This window comes from Rutidosis leptorrhynchoides, chromosome 3, assembly GCF_046630445.1.
Source record: "Rutidosis leptorrhynchoides isolate AG116_Rl617_1_P2 chromosome 3, CSIRO_AGI_Rlap_v1, whole genome shotgun sequence".
NCBI lineage: Eukaryota > Viridiplantae > Streptophyta > Magnoliopsida > Asterales > Asteraceae > Rutidosis > Rutidosis leptorrhynchoides.
Window position 1 is genome coordinate 494,756,669 of NC_092335.1, and position 24,798 is coordinate 494,781,466.

The following is a 24,798-nucleotide window of genomic DNA, read 5'->3' on the forward strand; positions in this document are numbered from 1 at the left end:
ATATGGTTGAATGATCGAAATCGAATATGCCCCTTTTTATTAAGTCTGGTAATCTAAGAATTAGGGAACAGACACCCTAATTGACGCGAACTCTAAAGATAGATCTATCGGGCCCAACAAGCCCCATCCAAAGTACCGGATGCTTTAGTACTTCGAAATTTATATCATATCCGATGGAGGATCCCGGAATGATGGGGATATTTTTATATGTATATTGTGAATGTCGGTTACCAGGTGTTCAATCCATATGAATGATATTTTTGTCTCTATGCATGGGACATATATTTATGAGAACTGAAAAATGAAAATCTTGTGGTCTATTAAAATTATGAAATGCTTATTTATGTTAAACTAATGAACTCACCAACCTTTTGGTTGACACTTGAAAGCATGTTTATTCTCAGGTATGAAAGAAATCTTCCGCTGTGCATTTGCTCATTTTAGAGATATTACTTGGAGTCATTCATGACATATTTCAAAAGACGTTGCATTCGAGTCGTCGCGTTCATCAAGATTAATATTAAGTCAATTATAGTTAGATATATTATGAAATGGTATGCCTGCTGTCAACTTTTGATGTAATGAAAGATTGTCTTTTCAAAAACGAATGCAATGTTTGTAAAATGTATTATATAGAGGTCAAGTACCTCGCTATGTAATCAACTGTTGTGAATCGTTTATAATCGATTGGACCTCATCCGGATGGATTAGGACGGGTCTTCACACCTTTACCCTTTCGGCTCCTATGTTCATCATTTTCAGCGTCTCCCATACTTCTTTAGCAGAGTCCTTCTCTGCTAACATCAATAAAACATCTTCTGGAACCGCTTGGTAAATAGCTTCCAGAGCCATTCGATCTTGTCATTCATCTACTTCACCGTCTTGAGTTGCAGCCCACACTCCTTGAGCCTGCAAATTCACCCGCATTTTCAATGCCCACACCGGGTAATTAGTTTTCGTGAGCATTTGATAACGTAGAGTGACACCACCATCCTTTCCGATCCTCTGGAAAGTTTCATCAGTAGAAGGACTTGAAGATGTTGAACTTGACATGGCTGTTCTTGGCATACACTTAACCATACACAAACACAAGCTCTTGATACCACTTGTAGGTTTTAAAATTAACTGCATCGTATATGTATATGATACTAATCGAATAACTCAAGATGAAAGACAGAATTGCAATGAAAATTGCTTTTTGATTAAAGGGAAATTAAAATACTTTGAAACTGAAATTGATAATCTGCTCATCTACTGGCTACTACTATCCAACTTAAATAGAAGAAAAAACTGAGAATTAAAGATGGAGAGAACACAATCTCCATGAAAATCACGCCTTCCACAATTTCCTGAGTGAAATACGGAACTAATTCAATCGTGCAAAGACTCTTTCAATTAACTGCTTCTGGACATTCTGAAGTGGACTGATTTTAGGTGTCAATTTGGGCCGATTTGGGGCTGATTAAAGAATCTCACCTGGACCAGCCCCAAGTCCAGTTTACGTTCACACAATTATCACCATAATGCACACTTGTATAATCGTTTTTGCGTCGTACATGTATTAAACTTATAAAACAATATATAAGTACCATACAAACATAACATGCTATATCAGACGAAGAAAATACATGCTAACAACTTACGCCAGAAACTACATTGTTGTACTTTGCATATACACAATCTTATCTGTTAGGAATTAGGACCCAAACAAGACCGGTGATTTAAACCAATCACCAAACCCACGAACGATAAATGATAAAATAAAGCATAACGATAAATGTAAACGACACGAGATTTAACGTGGTTATATCTCAACTCCAAAACACGGAGAAAAGTTTACTCCACGGGCGCAAACCAGAGACTTTTCACTATAATTTTCGTGCACACATGTTAGGGTTACAATGAGATGTTTATATAGGAAACGAAACAACTTAGGGAACAAGAAAACTTGATTCTAGAATTTTCAGCCCGTTAGGCCCTAGCCGCGCCGCGCCCAGGAAGGGCGGCGCCGCGCCTCCACTGCAAAATCCAAATCAGCCTTTTTTCTTCTTCTTTTCCTTGTTGTTTTGATATCCTTCACACATCCAACAATCTCCCACTTGAAGGATGATCTAAACACAACCTTCGCCAACCCGTCACTATGTTTCTTCAACAACCCACAATAACTCTAGATTACCAGATTACCAACTCCTTTTGATACCGCCGTATCAGACACCCGAATCACGCCGCACTTTACTCGTTATCCTATGAGCAAGTGAAATCTTTCGACACCAAAAAACACCGCTGAGTGATAATCCAATCTTTTAGTTACTAGCTTGAGCCATCTCGGTTTCTATCGCCACCATCTTCTAACACGAAGATCATCTTCTTACACTAGAAGACCAATTGAAGTATGCGACTCTTCAAATATAGGATTCTTCATGAGACTACACCGCCTCACCGATCACCCTAGACATGTCCAATCCCGAACACACATGTCAATGATCACCCTCGTACAGGATTTCACCGTCTATCTATGATTTTCCTTTCCAGCAATGAGAAAATCCAACAGACGCCCTCGTAGACTCTTCATCAAGGCTCTAGTGAGAACACAGTCACAACCTCAAAATCTACTAACTTTTCAACTTTTCGCTTTCTCACTGGTACACTGACTTCCTCATAGCTATGATTTCACAAACCCATCTTCTCATCCCAAGCACGCTCCCACTGTACAAGTAAGAAATAAAACCGCGGCTACTCGAAAAGAAACTTGGTTCGTACCACCAGTCAGTCACAAATTTCTTTGCCATCGGAGAGTAAAAGAAGTACTCGAAGCCCTAGTATTACCCGGAATCATCACACTAATCTTGAGAACTTTGGAGAACAACGTCGCATAATTATCTCCACCACTCTACTAGTTGACTAACTCTCACTAGCTCGATAACTTCCGTCGATTACTAAACTCAACCGAGTTCTCAACACCCTCAATGATCCTAGAAAGCTCAAGTTTCATAATATCCCAGTCATCTTGAAATATCCGACCATACGCCTGGTCACCCAGTTTCATAACCACGCAAGCAACAAACTTCCCCGATAACTCCCATTGTCGACTTCAACTCGATGCATCTTGTTCGGTATCCAACTGCTCTAACCCGAGATAAAAATAACCTCCTGAGCTCCTATAACAAACCCACATAACCAAAAAATACAGTTCGTATCGCTCGAAGTTTCACGAGACAAAAAAAACCGTCTCGCACTCGCGTCATCAAACCCGAAAAAGTTCAACCCCGAAACTGCCCAAATTTGAAAAATCATATCTGGAAATCTAATGGTCCGATCAACCTGGAATTCTTACTACAACTAGATCTATGTGTCTAGCAGCACCATCCCAAAAACCGAGTCAATCCAACAGTAGACGAACCCACAATTAATTTTCTCGCACAGCTGCGCAAACAAACCCCAAAAGGGTTTTCCCTGGCGGCTGCAAAATTCGAAAAAATATAACTCCAAATTTAACTGTCCGATCACTACGAAATGTGGATATGTTTTAGACCTACATGTCTACCACCTGCAAAAAAAGTTTCAAGACGATCCGACGGTTAACGAACCCTCTATGAATTTTCGACCACAACTCTGCAATTAAACCCCAAACCGAGTTACTGCAACTTCGAAAAATTGTATCTCCCAATCCAACCGTCTGATCACTTTCAAATTTGGTACACCACCAGATCTATGAGTCTTCAACCTACGATTAAAATTCATGGAGATCCAATGGTTAAAGGAACCGCTACGAATTTTCTACCACAGCTGCGCCAGAATTTCGAATTTTTGAAAAATCTCTTTCACAACAAAAAAACTATCGATCCAACCACCGACTCCGTTATCACCGCGAATCACCACAATAACCAATTATAATCATAGACCAATTTTAATAGATTATCTCATGAGTACATAAACATACTCATGAGTTCTTCGCGATCTCATCAACTAAGCCCTTTGATCTCGACACATGTTGTACAAAACCCGTCATTCGTTCACCATGCTTTCAAATCGCCATCGCTTCCACTCGAAACCATGAGCTCTGATACCACTTGTTAGGAATTAGGACCCAAACAAGACCGGTGATTTAAACTAATCACCAAACCCACGAACGATAAACGATAAAATAAAGTATAACGATAAATGTAAACGACACGAGATTTAACGTGGTTATATCTCAACTCCAAAACACGGAGAAGGGTTTACTCCACGGGCGCAAACCAGAGACTTTTCACTACAATTTTCGTGCACACATGTTAGGGTTACAATGAGATGTTTATATAGGCAAGGAAACAATTAGGGAACAAGAAAACTTGATTCTAGAATTTTCAGCCCGTCAGGCGCCCCGCCTCCACTTCAAAATCCAAATCAGCCTTTTTCTTCTTCTTTTCCTTGTTGTTTTGATATCCTTCACACATCCAATATTATCGTATGCAATAAAATCTTGTAAGTAAACTTATTAGTAACTACGAAAGATGTGATCAATGGACGAAGAGAAAACATTGACCACCTAAGAGTGTTAAATTATAACAAGAATTTTATTAATAAACTGCAAGTATCTCCAAATGGGTCAACCTAACCATGTGATGTATTTGCAAAGCTATTTAAAAAAAAGAACACATTAAAGAGAAGTTATATCCATTATTTTTCTAACACCAGAGTCTAACTCACATTGTTTATAACTCATTACTCTTTTTTTTAACAACATTTAGATTTAGAATTCATTAATAACAACATAAAAACAACAGCCCATTACCTGCAAGCATACAAAATTATCTTTGCAAAAGTTCCTTCCAAATCTGAGAGGCAAAACAGACGGTGCGTGTTAAAATGGGTCACAGGTCATTCACATACCGGATCAAAAGCGAGTGGAACCGATTAAAGTAAATTCAAGTATAAGCATTAACAAACATGATGATGAACCACTAAAAAGTAGAGTAACAATTAACATACCACCTCGACGACTTGAATTACGGGGACGCGATTCAAAACTTGTTTATGGGTTTTCATGATAGAAGAGACGGCAATATGTCCGTGGAGGCTTTTGCGGATTTGGATGACATAATGAGACGTTTGGCCGGGGAGAGTGTACCAGGTGACAGATCCGCCAAAGTGTTATCTTACAAGATAGAGAATCGGTCCGAAAAAACGCTTTGAAAGATACGGTTAATGGTAAGTTACATAGGGCGGGACCTAGAGTTTGAGAACTTTTATTTGTCTCGTGATCCTACGTTTATTTTTTCTTTTTGTTGTTTCTACTTAGATCACTTGGTTTGGATCTTGTTACTATCATGTTGAATCGATATAGAATTGTTTAGATTGTTTTAAGATTTTTTCGGGTTGTTAGTGATGCGGGTGAGCTGAGCAATATAACCAGCAACACAACCAGCACAAGCTCAAATGATGTCACACTCAAATCTGGTCAAGCAATGGTTGTGTTGCCATCTATTTCGTATCATCTAAGTATTTTTAGAGATGGTTCAACAAGCTCAGGGGTTACCCTACTTCAGTCCTTAAACTGAAGTAGTTATGTTTTCTTGAATAAAGTTTTGATAGTTGAAGGCAAGCCAGCAACGAAGAAAAACCATCTAGCCGGACCAGCAAATGAGCTCTAGCTTAGCCAGTAAAGTTTTAATTCACTCAGCCGGGTAACTAGCAAATGAAGCAGCAAAGTTAATACTTAGGCGAACCAGCTAGTTCAACCAGCTGAAGGATTTTAGCTCAACCAGCATACGAAACTTAGTTCAACCAGCAGGCGATGTTGTTTTCTTTTGAGGGGCCAACTTGCTGATACGATTCAAAGTTTACTTACGCTTTTTAATAAACCGGTCAGGTCATGTGCTTAACACGTGCATGGCTATTCTAGAATAATGTTAGCTGTACAAGAAAGATTCCCATCTATCATTAGATGCTTTTTATCATGGGAGGAGTACTACCAAATGGCAGGCTTTTTCAGATTGTATCTTTTATTCTTATTGGCTAATTTCTAATTGTTTGTCCTTTTTGTCTCCATTTCCTTTTTATGTTTTTGTCTTATCTAGAAAATAGCTGTTAAGCTTCTCCTATAAATAGAGAGCTTTTGTAATTGTAAAACTTGGTTGATGATTGAATGAAAAGTTTGATTTAGCTTATCTATTTACAAAATCTCTGTGTCTTTACGAATCTTTGATTCTGGAGGCTAAGAGTGGTTTCTTTATCAGTGTTTGTGGTGTTACTTTATCAAACATTGTGGTGAAATCCAAATCTTCATATCTGATATTATAATTGTGGTGGAATCTTTATCAGCTGTAGTTGAAGATTTGGAGTGTTTCTAGATCTCTAATTGAGGTGGTATCTTTATCAATTAAGGGTTTAGATTCTTTATCCTTTGTGTTCCTATTTCAGTGTTTTATACTCTGTTTTGGGGCTGTTACTGTTACAAATTGGGGGTTTGGTTTCAGATCTATTGGGTGAAGAAAGCTTGTTCTAAATTTCATTTTAAAGTCATAATTATGCATCAAAGTGGTATTAGAGCTTAGGTTGCTCAATCTAAGCTTTCTTATCATTTTTATTGTTGTTTCAGTTCATACTCTATTTTTGAGTTGAAAAGCTTATTTCCAGATCTGATTTGAAATGGCTGAGATTCCTAGAAACATGACTCTTGAAGAAGCCTATAATCTTCGAAGAGATAGAGCTATTGAAGCTCTACAACATCAGATAGAAAGGATGGTTAACTTATTGGAAGATGGTGTGCCAAGAAGAAATAGAACCAGATCTGAAAATGGAGACACAACCATTGTATCTTCTAGTACTGAATCTGAAGATGGTAGCCATGGAACTACTGATGGATCTCATGCTTCTTCACAAAGAAGAAGAAGACATAGGAAAAAAGCTGATGATTTGAAAGATATCAAGATAGATCTACCTGATTTTGAAGGCTCCTCTAATCCTGAAGATTACTATGAATGGGTTCAGACCATGGATAGAATTATGGAGGTTAAAGGCTATGATGATAAAAAGGCCTTTAAAGTTGTTGTAATCAGATTAAAGAAGTATGCTTCAATGTGGTATGATAATTTGAAAAAGGAAAGGCAGTATGAAGGAAAAAAGACCATCAAGACCTGGTCCAAATTAAAAGAGTGTATGCAGAAAAGATTTGTTCTTCAAGCTTACAAATAAGATCTGTATCTATAGATGAATACACTCAAGCAAGGCAGCATGAATGTTGCTGATTACATCAGAGAGCTTGAGCAGCTCAAAATTCGTACCAATGTCAAGGAAGATGAAGAACACACTATAGCAAGATTCATTGGAGGTTTAAATGCTTCAATTACTGATCAAGTTGAAATGCAGCCTCTATGGACTTTTGAGAGTGCTTGCAAGCTGGCTATTCAAGTGGAGAAACAAGCTAAAAAGAAAAGTTATTTTAAGTCTTATTCCAAGCCAGCAATGCTGCCTATGAAGGGTCAATCCTCAATGCTGCCCAAGCATAACGAAGCCGCATCTAAAGTTATTAAAGGCAAAGAGCAGGTTTTAGCTGGTCCTAAAAATGATAGAAGGAAATGCTTTAAGTGCCATGGATTTAGGCATTTTCAAGCTCAATGTCCTAACCAGCGTGCTCTTACATTAAAGGAGATTGAAGATTTGGAAGGGGGTTTCAAAACTGAACCATCATATGATGAGTCTGATAATGAAGAATTTATTGCTGCTGATATTGGAGAGTTTTTGATGATTCGAAGGGTAATGCACTCAGCTGAGACTATTGAAGATAAGAGCCAGCGTGAAAACATCTTTCATTCAAGGTGTACAGTCAAAGGCAAAGTGTGCAGCCTGATTGTTGATGGAGGTAGCTGTGCAAATGCAACATCTGCTCACATGGTGGAAAAGCTTGAGCTGGTTACAAAGAAGCATCCTCATCCATACAAACTTTAATGGCTTAACCAAGGCGGTGAGGTAAAGGTTACTCGCCAAGTTACTGTTCTATTTTCTATTGGTACTGTTTATCAGGATGAGATTACTTGTGATGTTATTCCTATGGATGCTTGTCATTTTCTGCTTGCTAGACCTTGGTTATTTGATAAGTATGTCTATCATAATGGACACCAAAATACTTACTCGCTGTATGTGAATGGTAAAAAGATTACCCTCACTTCATTAATGCCTAGTGAAATACCTGACCCTACTGTTAAGAATGATAAGAGTTTGTTTATGACTCAAGCTGAAGTTGATACTGAGTTAAAGGGGGGTACTGGTGCTTACTTGTTGTTACTGGTTGAAAGCGACGAGTTGAACTGGCATGATGAAGTACCAGCTCGGGTAAAGTCATTGTTATTCGTATTTGCTGATGTGTTTCCTACTGGTTTGCCACGCATCAGGGGTATTGAACATCAAATTGATCTTGTACCTGGATCTGTTCTTCCTAACAAATCAGCTTATCGATGTTCTCCTCATGAAGCAAAAGAATTAGAGAAGCAAGTTAATGAGCTGGTTGCAAAGGGTTATGTTAGAACCAGCATGAGTCTTTGTTCAGTACCAGCTTTGTTGGTTCCAAAGAAAGATGGTTCTTTGAGAATGTGTGTAGACAGCAGGGCTATTAACAACAATACCATCAAGTATAGGTATCCTATACCTAGATTAGATGATATCCTAGATGAGCTGCATGGTTCTTGTGTATTCTCCAAAGTTGATCTTAGAAGTGGGTATCATCAGATTCGAATGAAAGAAGGAGATGAATGGAAGACACCTTTCAAGATTAAAGGTGGATTATTCGAGTGGCTGGTTATGCCTTTGGGATTATCTAATGCACCCAGCACATTTATGAGACTTATGAATGAAGTGCTCATACCACTTATTGGGCAATTTGTGGTTGTTTACTTTGATGACATTCTAGTGTACTCAAAAACTAAAGAAGAACACTTGGATCATTTGAGGAAAGTATTTGAGTTGTTGAGGCAATATCAATTATATGCAAAACTGGAGAAATGTGATTTCTTTGTTAGCAAAGTGGTGTTTCTTGGATATGTGGTTTCTGAAGAAGGCATTTCAATGGATCCCTCTAAAGTGGAAGCAATCAAATCATGGCCTAGTCCTTCTTCCATTACTGAAGTTGTCACGACCTGAAAAATTTCGACTAATTTTAAACCAAACTCTCGATACGATTTTGTATTTTTGACATAATAAGAAAAGTCCGTTATGTTGCGTCTCAAAAAAAAAATTTTGAACTATTTTCATGTTATCGTTTGACCTTTGACAATTCCCGACGACTCACGATATGATTACTTGTAAATATGTATGCATATATTTAAAATGAAATATTATATATTGTAATTGTTAGAATTAATTATGTAAACTAATAATAATATATAAAAGTTATTATTTAATATATATATATATATATATATATATATATATATAGATATATATATATATATATATATATATATATATATATATATATATATATATATATATAAATGAAGTATATTAAATATATATATGTGGTTTCGAATTTAATTAGTAAACGACAAGGACACTCAGTTATCATCTCATCGATATTAAACGAGTTAAAACTGAACTTATGTGATTTTAGAATAAACGATGATCCGAAAATAGGTTGTATCAATTTTAGCTTTATTAAAAACATATTTAGAATCTATTTTATTAATTTTAAAAATATTAAATTTTTAGTTGAGATCGAGCTCGAATGACAGGTCAATTTTTATGTACGATATTAAACAAGTTTAAGACTCAAACTTATGAGAAGTTGGAATTAAATATTGATCTATAATTAAGTTATGTAAAGTTTAGAGTTATTAAAAATATTTTTACTTTGATGAGTTGAATTTTAACACTCCGTACATATTATTTGGAATTAAAAATAAATAGTAGACGCACCTTTTTGATCAGGTTTCAAACAGGTAATGAGTGAAACAATTTAATATGTTTAATCTAAAAATTTGGAATTTTTAGGAACAATTTTATACTTTAACTGTTTAGCAATGGACACGATATATATTCCGTAGGAGATTGTCGGCAGAATAATTTTTCTTCAATCATGGCTGCTACTCGATTACACACGTTTTAACTTCATTGTATATTTAATATTATTATTATATTAATATTATAATAATTATAATTATTATGTAAATGTAAATTCTATATATATATATATATATATATATATATATATATATATATATATATATATATATATATATATATATATATATATATATATATATATATATATATATATATATATATATATATATATATATATATGTATATAGACACCATCACCCTCATCTAGACAGCACCACCTTCGCCACCTATCACCCTGCAATTCCAACATCCACCATGAGCCACCACCGTGGCCATCACTTCAGCCGGTCACACTTCACCACCTCCTCCTCTTTTGCCTTCTCTCTCGCAAAACCCTCTTCACCACCTCAAACTTCTTCAACCATGAACCACCACTCCACTCACCTCACCCTCTTCCTTAATCACCACTTTCAAACCCATCACTGTTGCTGCAGCTACAACCATCGCAAACCACCACCAAATCATCACCGCAGGCCGCCGTTACTGTTATTTTTATTGTTGTTTCTTTTGCTATTGTTCTCGTCAATAAAACCACCCTAACCGTCACTCTAAAACCACCATGGAACTACTATCACCACCTTACCTTCATCGCAACAATCATCACCATAGTCACCGTCGACCACCATGGCCGTTTACAACCATTACATGTTTCTGTTGCAGCTACGTGATTTTTTTTTCTGTTTTCTAGTTTACGAACGGGCAAAGGAAATTAGATGAGGAAGATAGAGGATACGTATATATGGTTTGAAGATGATAATGATTTAACTGTACATTTGACTACGTTATTTCGATTTATATTGACTACAAAACTACTGCAAAATCATTTACTTTAACGGGCCAAATTTCAAATGAGCTAGATTGTTATTGGGCTGCTATTTATGGAATTGGGCCGCAGCTATTTTTGTTACTCGAGCCAAAATGATGATAAACGATTAATTTAGGATTATAATCGTAATTATGTTATGATTATAGTTAGATGATACATAAACAATAACGATGTAAGGTGATATAGATGATGATGATGTTATTAGATGATGAGGAGGAGATTAAATGGGTTTTTGTTTAAAGAAGACAATAAGTATTTTAAAGAAGACAATAAGTATCGTAAGGTTAAAGAAATTTAATTTGCTAGTTTATTCAAGAAAGATACAATGGTTCAATGGTTGAGGGTGTTTTCGTGTTAGCAAGAGGTCGCGTGGTCGATTCCGGTCTATGGCATTTAATTCTTTTTAAGCTTGTTGTGAAGGTAGACATCTTATTATTATTATTATTATTATTATTATTATTATTATTATTATTATTATTATTATTATTATTATTATTATTATTATTATTATTATTATTATTATTATTATTATTATTATTATTATTATTATTATTATTATTACTAAGAGTATCATTATTTTTAAATTTATCATTTTAATTAAAATAAGTATTATTATTAAAATTAACATTTACATTAAAATTTTCATTTTTATTATTGAAATTATCATTTTTATTAAAAAATTTCATTGTTACAAAAATTATCATTTTGTTATCATTAAAACTACTTTCACTATTTCCATAACTATAATTACTATCATTATTAAGTATTATTACCATTATTATTATTATTATTATTATTACAACAAATATTATTTTAAAAGATATAATTATTACATATAACACAAATATAACTAATATTACAAACTATTATGTTTTAAATATATTAACTAATATAATATTATTAGATATCATATGTGTATAATATAATCCATTATAAGTATTGAAATAACTATATACAAGAATATTAATCTTAATACATTATAAAACATATAAACTTAGTTGATTAATATTATGTGTTAATATATATACATAAATGATATAGGATCTTGAATCCGAGACCAACTCTATACTTATTCAATGGCGTCATATGTATTTTTACTACAAAATACAGTACGGTGAGTTTCATTTGCTCCCTTTTTAATTGCTTTTGCAATATATATTTTTGGGCTGAGAATACATGCGCTGCTTTTATAAATGTTTACGAAATAGACACAAGTACTTAAAAATATATTCTACATTGAGTTGTACCACTAGCATACTTCCCTGTAGCTTGGTAACTACTATTTACATGTGGTATTGTAAATGCGAATCCTGTTGATAGATCTATCGGGCCTGACAACCCCAACCGGACTGGACGACCAGTATTCAACGGTTGCACAGTACTTCGTTTTGGTGACTACACTTGGTACGGTGTAGTGAGATTTCATAATAAAGGGAATATGCGACGTTGATTAAATGTTAAGTATGGTTACCAAGTGCTCAACTACTTAGAATGCTTTTCATACACTTGCGAGTGTATTATGTTTATGATTATGAAATCTTGTGGTCTATTAATATATTGAAATGATTATTATGATAAACCTATAAACTCACCAACCTTTTGGTTGACACTTTTAAGCATGTTTATTCTTAGGTACGAATTAAGTCTTCCGCTGTGCATTTGCTCGTTTTAAGGACATTAATTGGAGTCGATCATCGCAATGGGACCAAATGTTGATGACTTCGTCCAGGTGGATTAGGACGGGTCATTACAGGTGGTATCAGAGCGTTGGTCTTAGTGAACCAGGGCTGCATTTGTGTGTCTAACTGATAAGTCGTTCGGATGCATTAGTGAGTCTGGACTTCGACCGTGTTTGTATGTCAAAGGTTTTGCTTATCATTTCTCGTCGGAAATCATCTACTTATCATCCTTAGTAAATTGCCTGCTTATCATTCATAAGTCTAGACACGTCTTACTGCATTTAGTGCATCGATAGTGTATAGACAAAATTCATATCTTAGCACATGTGTAGACTTGCCTGACATATGCCGTAGGTTCCTCTGTAGTCTACGAAATCTTTAGTATTATATATATAGATATTCTATATAGCTAGAATATCATTCGATATCCGAAAATCATTTCACATCGAAGATCCCTTCCATCCACCAAATTGCTCACTTGGCGATGAACCTGAAGCACTTACCGGCGAACCTGTTCGAGAAACCATTTTCTCTCTCATTTCCAAAGTGTCTCGTCACGATTATATATTATCCTATATTTCAAATCTTATTCATCCGCTCACTTCAACTGTCAATCATCCCGGTGTACTAGCAGAAGTTAACGAACTACGCGCTCGCATGACGGCTTTGAAGAACATGGTGCGAAGAATGCAAACATCAGCAGCAGCACCAGCATCATAATTAGCACCACCATCATCAACGTCGACAGTACCCTTCTTACCCTCAACCACAACCGCGTCATAAACCTCAACATCACAAACTGTACCTCGGATATCAACATCACACGCCTCAATATCACCATCTGTACATCGAGTATGATCTTCGTTCTACATATCATTCTACATCGATTATCTTCGCTTTACATATCGTTCTACCTCATTTATTTTCGTTCGACATGGCGATTATGTAATCTCTAATGTTCTAGAGACCATGTAATATAGTATTAACGATAAATTAAATGAGTTTAATATCTTATTGACTCATTAAATCCATGATTACATCTGAAGAAAATATATATGCAAGTATATTTTCATAAAGATGGTAATTAAAAATTCTTCCGTACAAAATGTTAATGATGAAAAATATTTTAACGGGTAGGTAGTACCCGAAGAATATTTAGATCTCACATTAACAAGTTACACTATACATTCTTCAAATCTGATTCAACGGTCATTTACTATTCTACTTACAACCATCGATATACGAATCCGTTCACCGCAGAATACACATTTTCAATCAATTTCATATTTGGATTTTGATCTATCAGAACTCAACAAGTGGCATAACGAAGAAAACATTGGACAAAATAAAAAGTGTTAGAAACAAACAAATTAACTATGATGAATTTTATTAAGATTCCACGCTAACTGTTCCTAGCTAACTGGTTACAATTTATTTATCGTAATTTACATTCTCGCAATTTTATTTATTGTCATTTAATTTCTGTTATTTACTTTTTCACATTTTAAGTCGGGACACATGTACACAATACGTCGGATTAATTCTGAGACAATACGTTGTACACGGGTCATGATATATATTTATTTATTTTACGCACTTTAAATAACAGGACACGTATACAAGGTTTCGACCTATCATATCGACCCATCTATATATATATTTCGGAACAACCGTACACACTCTATATGTGAATGTGGGAGTTGGCTATACAGGGTTGGAGTTGATTCCAAAATATATATATGGTTTGAGTTGCGATCAATACTGAGACCGGTACACGGGTCACGATACGTATTAATTAATTCGAATATTATATATTAAATTATATATGAATTTATTGAACTATTGGACAATTGGATTATTGGACTGCTAACTTTGGACAATTAAAATGAATTAAAATATTGATTATAACATATGAAACTAAACAATTCTTCAAGCTTGCCACTTGATTTCATCTTAAACCTCATTCGTATCTTGATGATTACAATCCGCGATCAAACCTTTCATAATTCCTGAAAATACCTCAATCGGAAGGTTGAACCAACCGCACTTCATCTATGGAATGAAAGATTTATGCATATAGTTATACACCTGAAAAACTCTCGAACCCAAAGTCATAGTTTAACCCGTAACCGTGTCGAATTCTTTATCATTTATTAGCAAAAACAACTTTACGATCCCTTTTCAAAGTAGCCAATTTTGTCACAGCTCCATCAGAACAACTTCGACCTTTTATTCGAATAAAGTCTTATTATAACTTTGATATATACGAATAGCTTTCCTCATTGTTACCGGAGAACCTTTTATATTCCACCATATTACCATCAGCATTTAATCATCTAAAAACACAATTCCCCCGAAACCACCTTGGTTTGATAACCGATGACCCAGATCCGTTAACTTTAAAAATGCTGACGAAGCAGCATGTTGTAGATGGTCTTAATGGCCAAAAGTTGATGATAAAGAAGGAAGTGTTAGGAACGCTCGACAGAAAATTTGGTACTGAAAAACAGATTGAGCAAACCATGAAAGAGACTAAGGACAAATACAAGGACCAAACCCTATATTTAAAGAACCCAGATAAATCTAGATCCGATGAAATCTTTAGATAATATCTTGCTCCGTACCCACGTTAAAAATCTTGCGGAAAATTTTTCCTTATCAACTTTCGAACTTAGAAAATTCCAAAATATCATCATAAATATCTTCGATATTTCTGAGGATATTTTCATAAATATTCTTGTCCGAAATTATCTACCTCTTTGTATTTCTGTATTCCATTATATTAGAAACTTGTGTAAAGTCTAAGTATAAATTATGAATGAATTGTGGAGAAGTGTTGGGAACTGAAGCATGAGTTAGTATAGTATAATGCGCTTGGCCAACGTGATTATATTACAGTAAGTCATGCTGAGTTCCTAATGGAACGTGATGATTCACAGATCATAACGTCATCATGTGTCATGTTACATAAGTCTTTCATTCTACATAACCTCTGAACATATCAAGAAGAATATATTCTTGATAGTTCTATCTTCAGTAATTTTGATAAATTTGAAAATCAAATCGCGCTATCACGTTCCTTCCTGCTTAAAACATTATAATCATTCGAAATTCTATATCTACGAATTCTGGACCATTATTCGCTTGACTTGAAGTCGGAAAGAGAAAACAAAAGCATAGAGCTTCGAAATATAAGGGAGAATATAAAGCCCGATAACAACGCATAAATTACAAACCGTGTATGTCAATGTTTATCGCAACATAAAGACACGGGAGAATTAAAAACACTAAAACCCCAAAGGCGAAGTAGAAGAAAGTAGATTCCTCTGGTGGAAGTTGGAAAAGGAGAATGAATGTTGCGATAGTAAGGATGAGGACAAGGATCAGAACTGGATTAAGTATTTTCACAATCGTTTGAAAGTATGGATCGAGAAAGAACGAATTGGAGTGGTGAAAATAATGGAACGGAAGGGTTTAACTTATAATGAAGATATCAGACGTAGCAATTAAGACAGATGACCACATTTAATTAAAAAGATCCTAATTTCCTTAAATTCTGAAGACTCAGATCTTATTTAGATTTCGAAGATTTCCTTAATCCCTTGAATTCCGAAAATTCAACAAAGACAACGTCAAAGATTAGATGCACCTTATTCTCTAAATTCAACAGTGATTACGTCAAAAGTAAGACGAATCTTTATCCTTCACATATCACTCTTTTGTGATAGCTTCACCCGTACGCTTCACATGATCGAATCATTTTATCTATATTAATCAATAATGATAAAACTCTAATTATCAACTCATATTCGTCATGAAAACATTTTTATTGTTAGCCATGACGACCTCACTCAAATTTCGTGACGAAATTTCTTTAACGGGTAGGTACTGTCACGACCTGGAAAATTTCGACTAATTTTAAACCAAACTCTCGATACGATTTTGTATTTTTGACACAATAAGAAAAGTCCGTTATGTTGCGTCTCAAAAAAAAAAATTTGAACTATTTTCATGTTATCGTTTGACCTTTGACAATTCCCGACGACTCACGATATGATTACTTGTAAATATGTATGCATATATTTAAAATGAAATATTATATAATGTAATTGTTAGAATTAATTATGTAAACTAATAATAATATATAAAAGTTATTATTTAAAATATATATATATATATATATATATATATATATATATATATATATATATATATATATATATATATAAATGAAGTATATTAAATATATATATGTGGTTTCGAATTTAATTAGTAAACGACAAGGACACTCAGTTATCATCTCATCGATATTAAACGAGTTAAAAATGAACTTATGTGATTTTAGAATAAACGATGATCCGAAAATAGGTTGTATAAATTTTAGCTTTATTAAAAACATATTTAGAATCTATTTTACTAATTTTAAAAATATTAAATTTTTAGTTGAGATCGAGCTCGAATGACAGGTCAATTTTTATGTACGATATTAAACAAGTTTAAGACTCAAACTTATGAGAAGTTGGAATTAAATATTGATCTATAATTAAGTTATGTAAAGTTTAGAGTTATTAAAAATATTTTTACTTTGATGGGTTGAATTTTAACACTCCGTACATATTATTTGGAATTAAAAATAAATAGTAGACGCACCTTTTTGATCAGGTTTCAAACAGGTAATGAGTGAACCAATTTAATATGTTTAATCTAAAAATTTGGGATTTTTAGGAACAATTTTATACTTTAACTGTTTAGCAATGGACACGATATATATTCCGTAGGAGATTGTCGGCAGAATAATTTTTCTTCAATCATGGCTGCTACTCGATTACACACGTTTTAACTTCATTGTATATTTAATATTATTATTACATTAATATTATAATAATTATAATTATTATGTAAATGTAAATTCTATATCTATATATATATATATATATATATATATATATATATATATATATATATATATATATATATATATATATATATATGTATATAGAAACCATCACCCTCATCTAGACAGCACCACCTTCGCCACCTGTCACCCTGCAATTCCGACATCCACCATGAGCCACCACCGTGGCCATCACTTCAGCCGGTCACACTTCACCACCTCCTCCTCTTTTGCCTTCTCTCTCGCAAAACCCTCTTCACCACCTCAAACTTCTTCAACCATGAACCACCACTCCACTCACCTCACCCTCTTCCTTAATCACCACTTTCGAACCCATCACTGTTGCTGCAGCTACAACCATCGCAAACCACCACCAAATCATCACCGCAGGCTGCCGTTACTGTTATTTTTATTGTTGTTTCTTTTGCTATTGTTCTCGTCAATAAAACCACCCTAACCGTCACTCTAAAACCACCATGGAACTACTATCACCACCTCACCTTCATCGCAACAATCATCACCATAGTCACCGTCGACCACCATGGCCGTTTACAACCATTACATGTTTCTGTTGCAGCTACGTGATTTTTTTTTTGTTTTCTAGTTTACGAACGGGCAAAGGAAATTAGATGAGGAAGATAGAGGATACGTATATATGGTTTGAAGATGATAATGATTTAACTGTACATTTGACTACGTTATTTCGGTTTATATTGACTACAAAACTACTGCAAAATCATTTACTTTAACGGGCCAAATTTCAAATGAGCTAGATTGTTATTGGGCTGCTATTTATGGAATTGGGCCGCAGCTATTTTTGTTACTCGAGCCAAAATGATGATAAACGATTAATTTAGGATTATAATCGTAATTATGTTATGATTATAGTTAGATGATACATAAACAATAACGATGTAAGGTGATATAGATGATGATGATGTTATTAGATGATGAGGAGGAGATTAAATGGGTTTTTGTTTAAAGAAGACAATAAGTATCGTAAAGAAGACAATAAGTATCGTAAGGTTAAAGAAATTTAATTTGCTAGTTTATTCAAGAAAGATACAATGGTTCAATGGTTGAGGGTGTTTTCGTGTTAGCAAGAGGTCGCGTGTTCGATTCCGGTCTATGGCATTTAATTCTTTTTAAGCTTGTTGTGAAGGTAGACATCTTATTATTATTATTATTATTATTATTATTATTATTATTATTATTATTATTATTATTATTATTATTATTATTATTATTATTATTATTATTACTAAGAGTATCATTATTTTTAAATTTATCATTTTAATTAAAATAAGTATTATTATTAAAATTAACATTTACATTAAAATTTTCATTTTTATTATTGAAATTATCATTTTTATTAAAATTATCATTGTTACAAAAATTATCATTTTGTTATCATTAAAACTACTTTCACTATTTCCATAACTATAATTACTATCATTATTAAGTATTATTACCATTATTATTATTATTATTATTATTATTATTATTATTATTATTATTATTATTATTATTATTATTATTATTATTATTACAACAAATATTATTTTAAAAGATATAATTATTACATATAACACAAATATAACTAATATTACAAACTATTATGTTTTAAATATATTAACTAATATAATATTATTAGATATCATATGTGTATAATATAATCCATTATAAGTATTGAAATAACTATATACAAGAATATTAATCTTAATACATTATAAAACATATAAACTTAGTTGATTAATATTATGTGTTAATATATATACATAAATGATATAGGATCTTGAATCCGAGACCAACTCTATACTTATTCAATGGCGTCATATGTATTTTTACTACAAAATACAGTACGGTGAGTTTCATTTGCTCCCTTTTTAATTGCTTTTGCAATATATATTTTTGGGCTGAGAATACATGCGCTGCTTTTATAAATGTTTACGAAATAGACACAAGTACTTAAAAATATATTCTACATTGAGTTGTACCACTAGCATACTTCCCTGTAGCTTGGTAACTACTATTTACATGTGGTATTATAAACGCGAATCCTGTTGATAGATCTATCGGGCCTGACAACCCCAACCGGACTGGACGACCAGTATTCAACGGTTGCACAGTACTTCGTTTTGGTGACTACACTTGGTACGGTGTAGTGAGATTTCATAATAAAGGGAATATGCGACGTTGATTAAATGTTAAGTATGGTTACCAAGTGCTCAACTACTTAGAATGCTTTTCATACACTTGCGAGTGTATTATGTTTATGATTATGAAATCTTGTGGTCTATTAATATATTGAAATGATTATTATGATAAACCTATGAACTCACCAACCTTTTGGTTGACACTTTTAAGCATGTTTATTCTCAGGTACGAATTAAGTCTTCCGCTGTGTATTTGCTCGTTTTAAGGACATTAATTGGAGTCGATCATCGCAATGGGACCAAATGTTGATGACTTGGTCCAGGTGGATTAGGACGGGTCATTACAGAAGTCGGAAGTTTTCATGGTTTAGCTTCATTTTATAGAAGATTTATCAAAGACTTTTCCACAATTGTTGCTCCATTTACTGATTGTTTGAAGAAAGGGGTTTTAAATGGTCCAGTTCTGCCCAATCAGCATTTGAATCATTGAAGGAAAAGCTAAGTTCAGCACCTATACTTACTTTGCCTAATTTTGATATGCTGTTTGAACTTAAATGTGATGCAAGTGGTGTTGGCATTGGAGCTGTGCTAGTGCAAGGAAAAAGACTAGTAGCTTATTTCAGTGAAAAACTAAATGGGTCTAAGCTAAATTATAGCACTTATGATAAAGAGTTTTATGCCATCATTCGAGCTGTTGATCACTGGTCTCATTACTTGAAACTAAGGCAGTTTGTTCTCTTTTCTGATCATGAAGCATTGAAATACATTAATGGTCAGCACAAATTAAATCCAAGACATGCAAAATGGGTTGAATTCTTGCAGATGCACTCCTTTGTGTCTAAACACAAGGCTGGTACTTCTAATACTGTTGCTGATGCTCTATCAAGGAGGTATTCTTTGTTGTCAATTCTGGAGGCTAGAGTGCTTGGATTTTCATTTGTTAAAGAGTTATATGAAGCTGATCCAGACTTTGCTCCAATTTTGAATTGTTCTCCTGCTGAGATCAAAAGAGATTATGTTGAGCATGATGGTTTTCTATTCAAGGACAGCAGATTGTGCATCCCAAAAGATTCAATCAGGGAGATGCTGATTAGAGAAGCACATGGAGGAGGTCTAGCTGGTCATTTTGGGATTAACAAGACTTTGGAGATCCTAAATGAACACTTTTGCTGGCCATGTATGGATAAAGATGTTAAAGCTGTGATCAATCGTTGTGCTACATGCTTTCAAGCTAAGTCAGCTTTTCACAAGGGTTTATACACTCCTCTTCCTGTTCCCAACCAGCCATAGGAAGACTTAAGCATGGACTTCATTGTTGCTTTACCAAGAACTCAGCGAGGCAAAGATTCTATTATGGTTGTTATTGACAGGTTTTCAAAAATGGCTCATTTCATAGCTTGCAACAAAACCAATGATGCTACTATTATTGCTGCTTTATTCTTCAAAGAGATTGTTCGTCTTCATGGAGTGCCAAAAACCATTGTGTCTGATCGAGATACAAAGTCCTTAAGTTATTTTTGGTAGACATTATGGAAGTTGCTTGGTACTAAGCTTTTGTTCAGCACTTCTCACCATCCCCAAAATGATGGCCAAACTGAAGTTACTAATAGAACAGTGGGAATGCTGGTTTGAACACTTGTAAAGAAGAGTTTGAAGGAGTGGGATCTGAAGCTTGCTCATGCTGAATTTGCTTTCAACAGAGCACCTAATTACTCCACTGGAAAATCACCATTTGAAATATGCTATGGTGCAAATCCACTCACACCCATTGATCTTATTTCTTTTGCAATTGATCCTAAGGCAAGTGTTGAGGCAGTAGCAAAGGCCAAAGAAATGAAGAAGCTGTATGAACAAGTGAGGGCCAAAATTGAGAAGACCGACTAGCAATATAAGGCTAAAGCTAACCAGCACCGAAAGCAGCCCACTTTCATTCCTGGTGATCTTGTTTGGATTCATTTAAGGAAGGAAAGGTTCCCGGCAAAAAGAAAGAACAAGTTAATGCCAAAAGCTGAGGGTCCATTCAAGGTGCTAGAAAAAGTTGGTGACAATGCTTACAAAGTCGAGCTTCCTCGTGATAGTGCTGTTTCTAGCACTTTTAATGTTGGTGATTTGATGCCCTACTTGGAAGATGATAACCTCAAGGACTTGAGGTCAAGTTCCTTTTTAGAGGGGGAGGATGATGCGGGTGAGCTGAGCAATATAACCAGCAACACAACCAGCACAAGCTCAAATGATGTCACACTCGAATCTGGTCAAGCAATGGTCGTGTTGCCATCTATTTTTTATCATCTAAGTGTTTTTGGAGCTGGTTCAACAAGCTCAGGGGTTACCCTACTTCAGTCCTTAAACTGAAGTAGTTATGTTTTCTTGAATTAATTTTGATAGTTGAAGGCAAGCCAGCAACGAAGAAGAACCAGCTAGCCGGACCAGCAAATGATCTCTAGTTTAGCCAGTAAAGCTTTAATTCACTCAGCCGGGTAACCAGCAAATGAACCAACAAAGTTAATACTTAGGAGAACCAGCTAGTTCAATCAGCTGAAGGATTTTAGTTCAACAAGCATACGAAACTTAGTTCAACCAGCAGGCAACGTTGTTTTTTTTGAGGGGCCAACTTGCTGATACGATTCAAAGTTTACTTACGCTTTTCAATAAACCGATCAGGTCATGTGCTTAACACATGCATGGCTGTTCTAGAAGAATGTTAGCTGTCCAAGGAAGATTCCCATCTATCATTGGATGCTTTTTATCATGGGAGGAGCACTACCAAATGGCATGTAGCGACCCGACCAAATCATGTTTGACGGCGCCGACTACTTCGGTCCCGTTGCGTGGTCATAAGCCTTTATTATGACTTTTGACCAAAATATGTCGCATTTATTTTATAAGAAAAAGGATGTTTCAAGTTTACAAATGTAGTTCGAAAGACTAGTTACATTACAATGTTTAACGTACGAATGAAACCTATGCGACACAATTTAAAGTAGTCAAAAGACGCTCCATCTATGCATGTATACTCGACATCCAAGAAAGTATCAAAAAGAGTGCGGAAGCATGTATCAAGTGGCTTTCAAGGACCTGAGAAAACATATAGAAAACTGTCAACGAAAACGTTGGTGAAATCATAGGTGTTTTAGTAAACGTTGCATTTGAACCACAAGATTTAATATAATATGATTATCTAAATCATTTGCATTCCAAAGTTGTTATTTGTTTCGCGGGCACCCAATTGTCAAACTTAACTATTTTGCACCCTTCGCGTAGTGTTAGAACATACACTAGACCCGAAAATATATTTCATCCGCTAACGGTAGCGAACCGTCCGAATGAGGCTCGTCAAGCCCATGTGATCACATAATATAAGTTCACGTTTACACCCTGCAAGTGTAACTAATGATAATTGAATTGAGGCTTTTTGTTCAAACCCGTACGTGGAATGTTCGATTTCGTACTTGTGTTCAAGTGTAAAAGTATGATACGTATATGTTTCTCATCCCATAGTTTAAAGCATAAAAGTTGTTGAAAGATGGGACTATGATCTCACCTTGAGTGCACGTATGAAAAGTACTTCACAAAGTAACGTGTGCGAAGGATAGTGCTAGTCTTGACCTAAACCAATAGGTCGTATCAATAACGGTAAATACGATAGGTCAAAGATGTTTAATTAGTCCTATGGCTCGTTACGACTCGATTATGTAGCATGTGAATCAAATTGTCAAGTTTCATGCAAGATACAAGTACAGAAACAAGTTAGGAAGGTTTCATAATCATTTGGTTAAGTTTGACAAAAAGTCAAACTTTGGTCGGTCAAAGTCAACGAAAGTCAACACGTTCGGGTCGGGTCCCGAACTATTTTTCTGAGGTTTTTATTCATATATAAGCATGTTAGAACAAGTCTCATGTGAATCGGAGGTCTAGAACGGGCCAAACATTTTTCACATTTGGGACAAGGAGGTCAGAACCTGGCCCCCTTATATGTCGCGCCGCGACAGGAAAGGGCCGCGCCGCGGCAAAGGCCGGGTGCTGGTGCCTGGCCAGTCCCAAATGTTCAAGTCTCAATCCAAAACTTTTTTTTGTGCATAAAACACAAACCGCTAACACTTAGGACTCGCACCTTATATCGTTGGAAAGCTCTTTTGACGTAGAATGCAACTAAACACCATTCATCAATCAAAAACCTCATTTGTAACAACCGAGTTTTCAAACCAAGTGATCATTCAATGCACACATTAATGCTTCAAACTCACCAATGCACATTTAATGATTTAGGCATTCAATGCATACATATGACATGCCATTTTGTAGGTAATTAAGCATACAATACAACTAACAACTTACTAACAACAATTCATGGCAATCAATGCATCAAATAATCATTTCAAGTTCATTAAACCCTAGCTCAATTCCACCAAAAATCACTAAACAAGTTCTTAGAGTTTTCAACCTATACATCAAAATGAAGCTAGTAACACTAGGAACACATTTAATACATGCATTTATAACATTTAACAACATTTAATCATCTAAAACTCAAGATTAAACACACCCATTTTGCTAGTTCATGCAAGTTACTTCCAAACAACAAATCAAGCAATTCAAACACATAATCTTCTTAGACTAGAGCCATAGACACTAATTAACAACCTTGTAACTCAAAAAATCTCAAGAACACAAAAATTAGTGATTTTAGAAAGTTACCCAAATGCAATGAGATTGGTATGGAATCGAAGAGGAGATCACGAGGAGTTCAAATATGTAATTTGTTTGGCTCGAACTTGATCGATTTAGTATGGATGATGATTTGCTTTTTGATGAATTTAAAGAAAATATGAAAGTAGAGAATGAAAAGAGAAAAGAAAATGAAAAATGGAGGTGGAAGATGGTTGACTAGTCAAGTGCTAGTCACCATTTTGGGGTTTTGGCAAAACAAGTCCCTCAAGTTGTAGTCGGGTGCGTTAAATTACCTGAACGAGATAATTTGAAACGCGTATTAACGGGAGATGTTATAAACATATAACGGAGTTTAAAATAGTTAAACAGAAAAGTAGACGGAAAAAGGCGGGATGTTACATTACCTACTCCTTAAAAGAAATTTCGTCCCGAAATTAAGCATGCGTAGTAATCGTTGTCTCTTCCTCGGAATCCTGC

At 34.6% G+C, this 24,798-nt stretch overlaps 1 protein-coding gene across 1 annotated transcript; it reads left to right on the forward strand.

Annotated features, from left to right (window-relative positions):
- The first annotated feature begins 6,630 nt into the window (after nt 1-6,630).
- On the forward strand, nt 6,631-20,943 carry LOC139901774 (uncharacterized). The gene is made up of 6 exons (XM_071884451.1): nt 6,631-6,823; nt 6,935-6,993; nt 7,192-7,338; nt 7,381-7,875; nt 8,005-8,313; nt 20,503-20,943. Exons 1-6 carry the CDS (start codon nt 6,631-6,633, stop codon nt 20,941-20,943), a joined length of 1,644 nt encoding a protein of 547 aa, XP_071740552.1.
- Nucleotides 20,944-24,798: the final 3,855 nt, after the last annotated feature.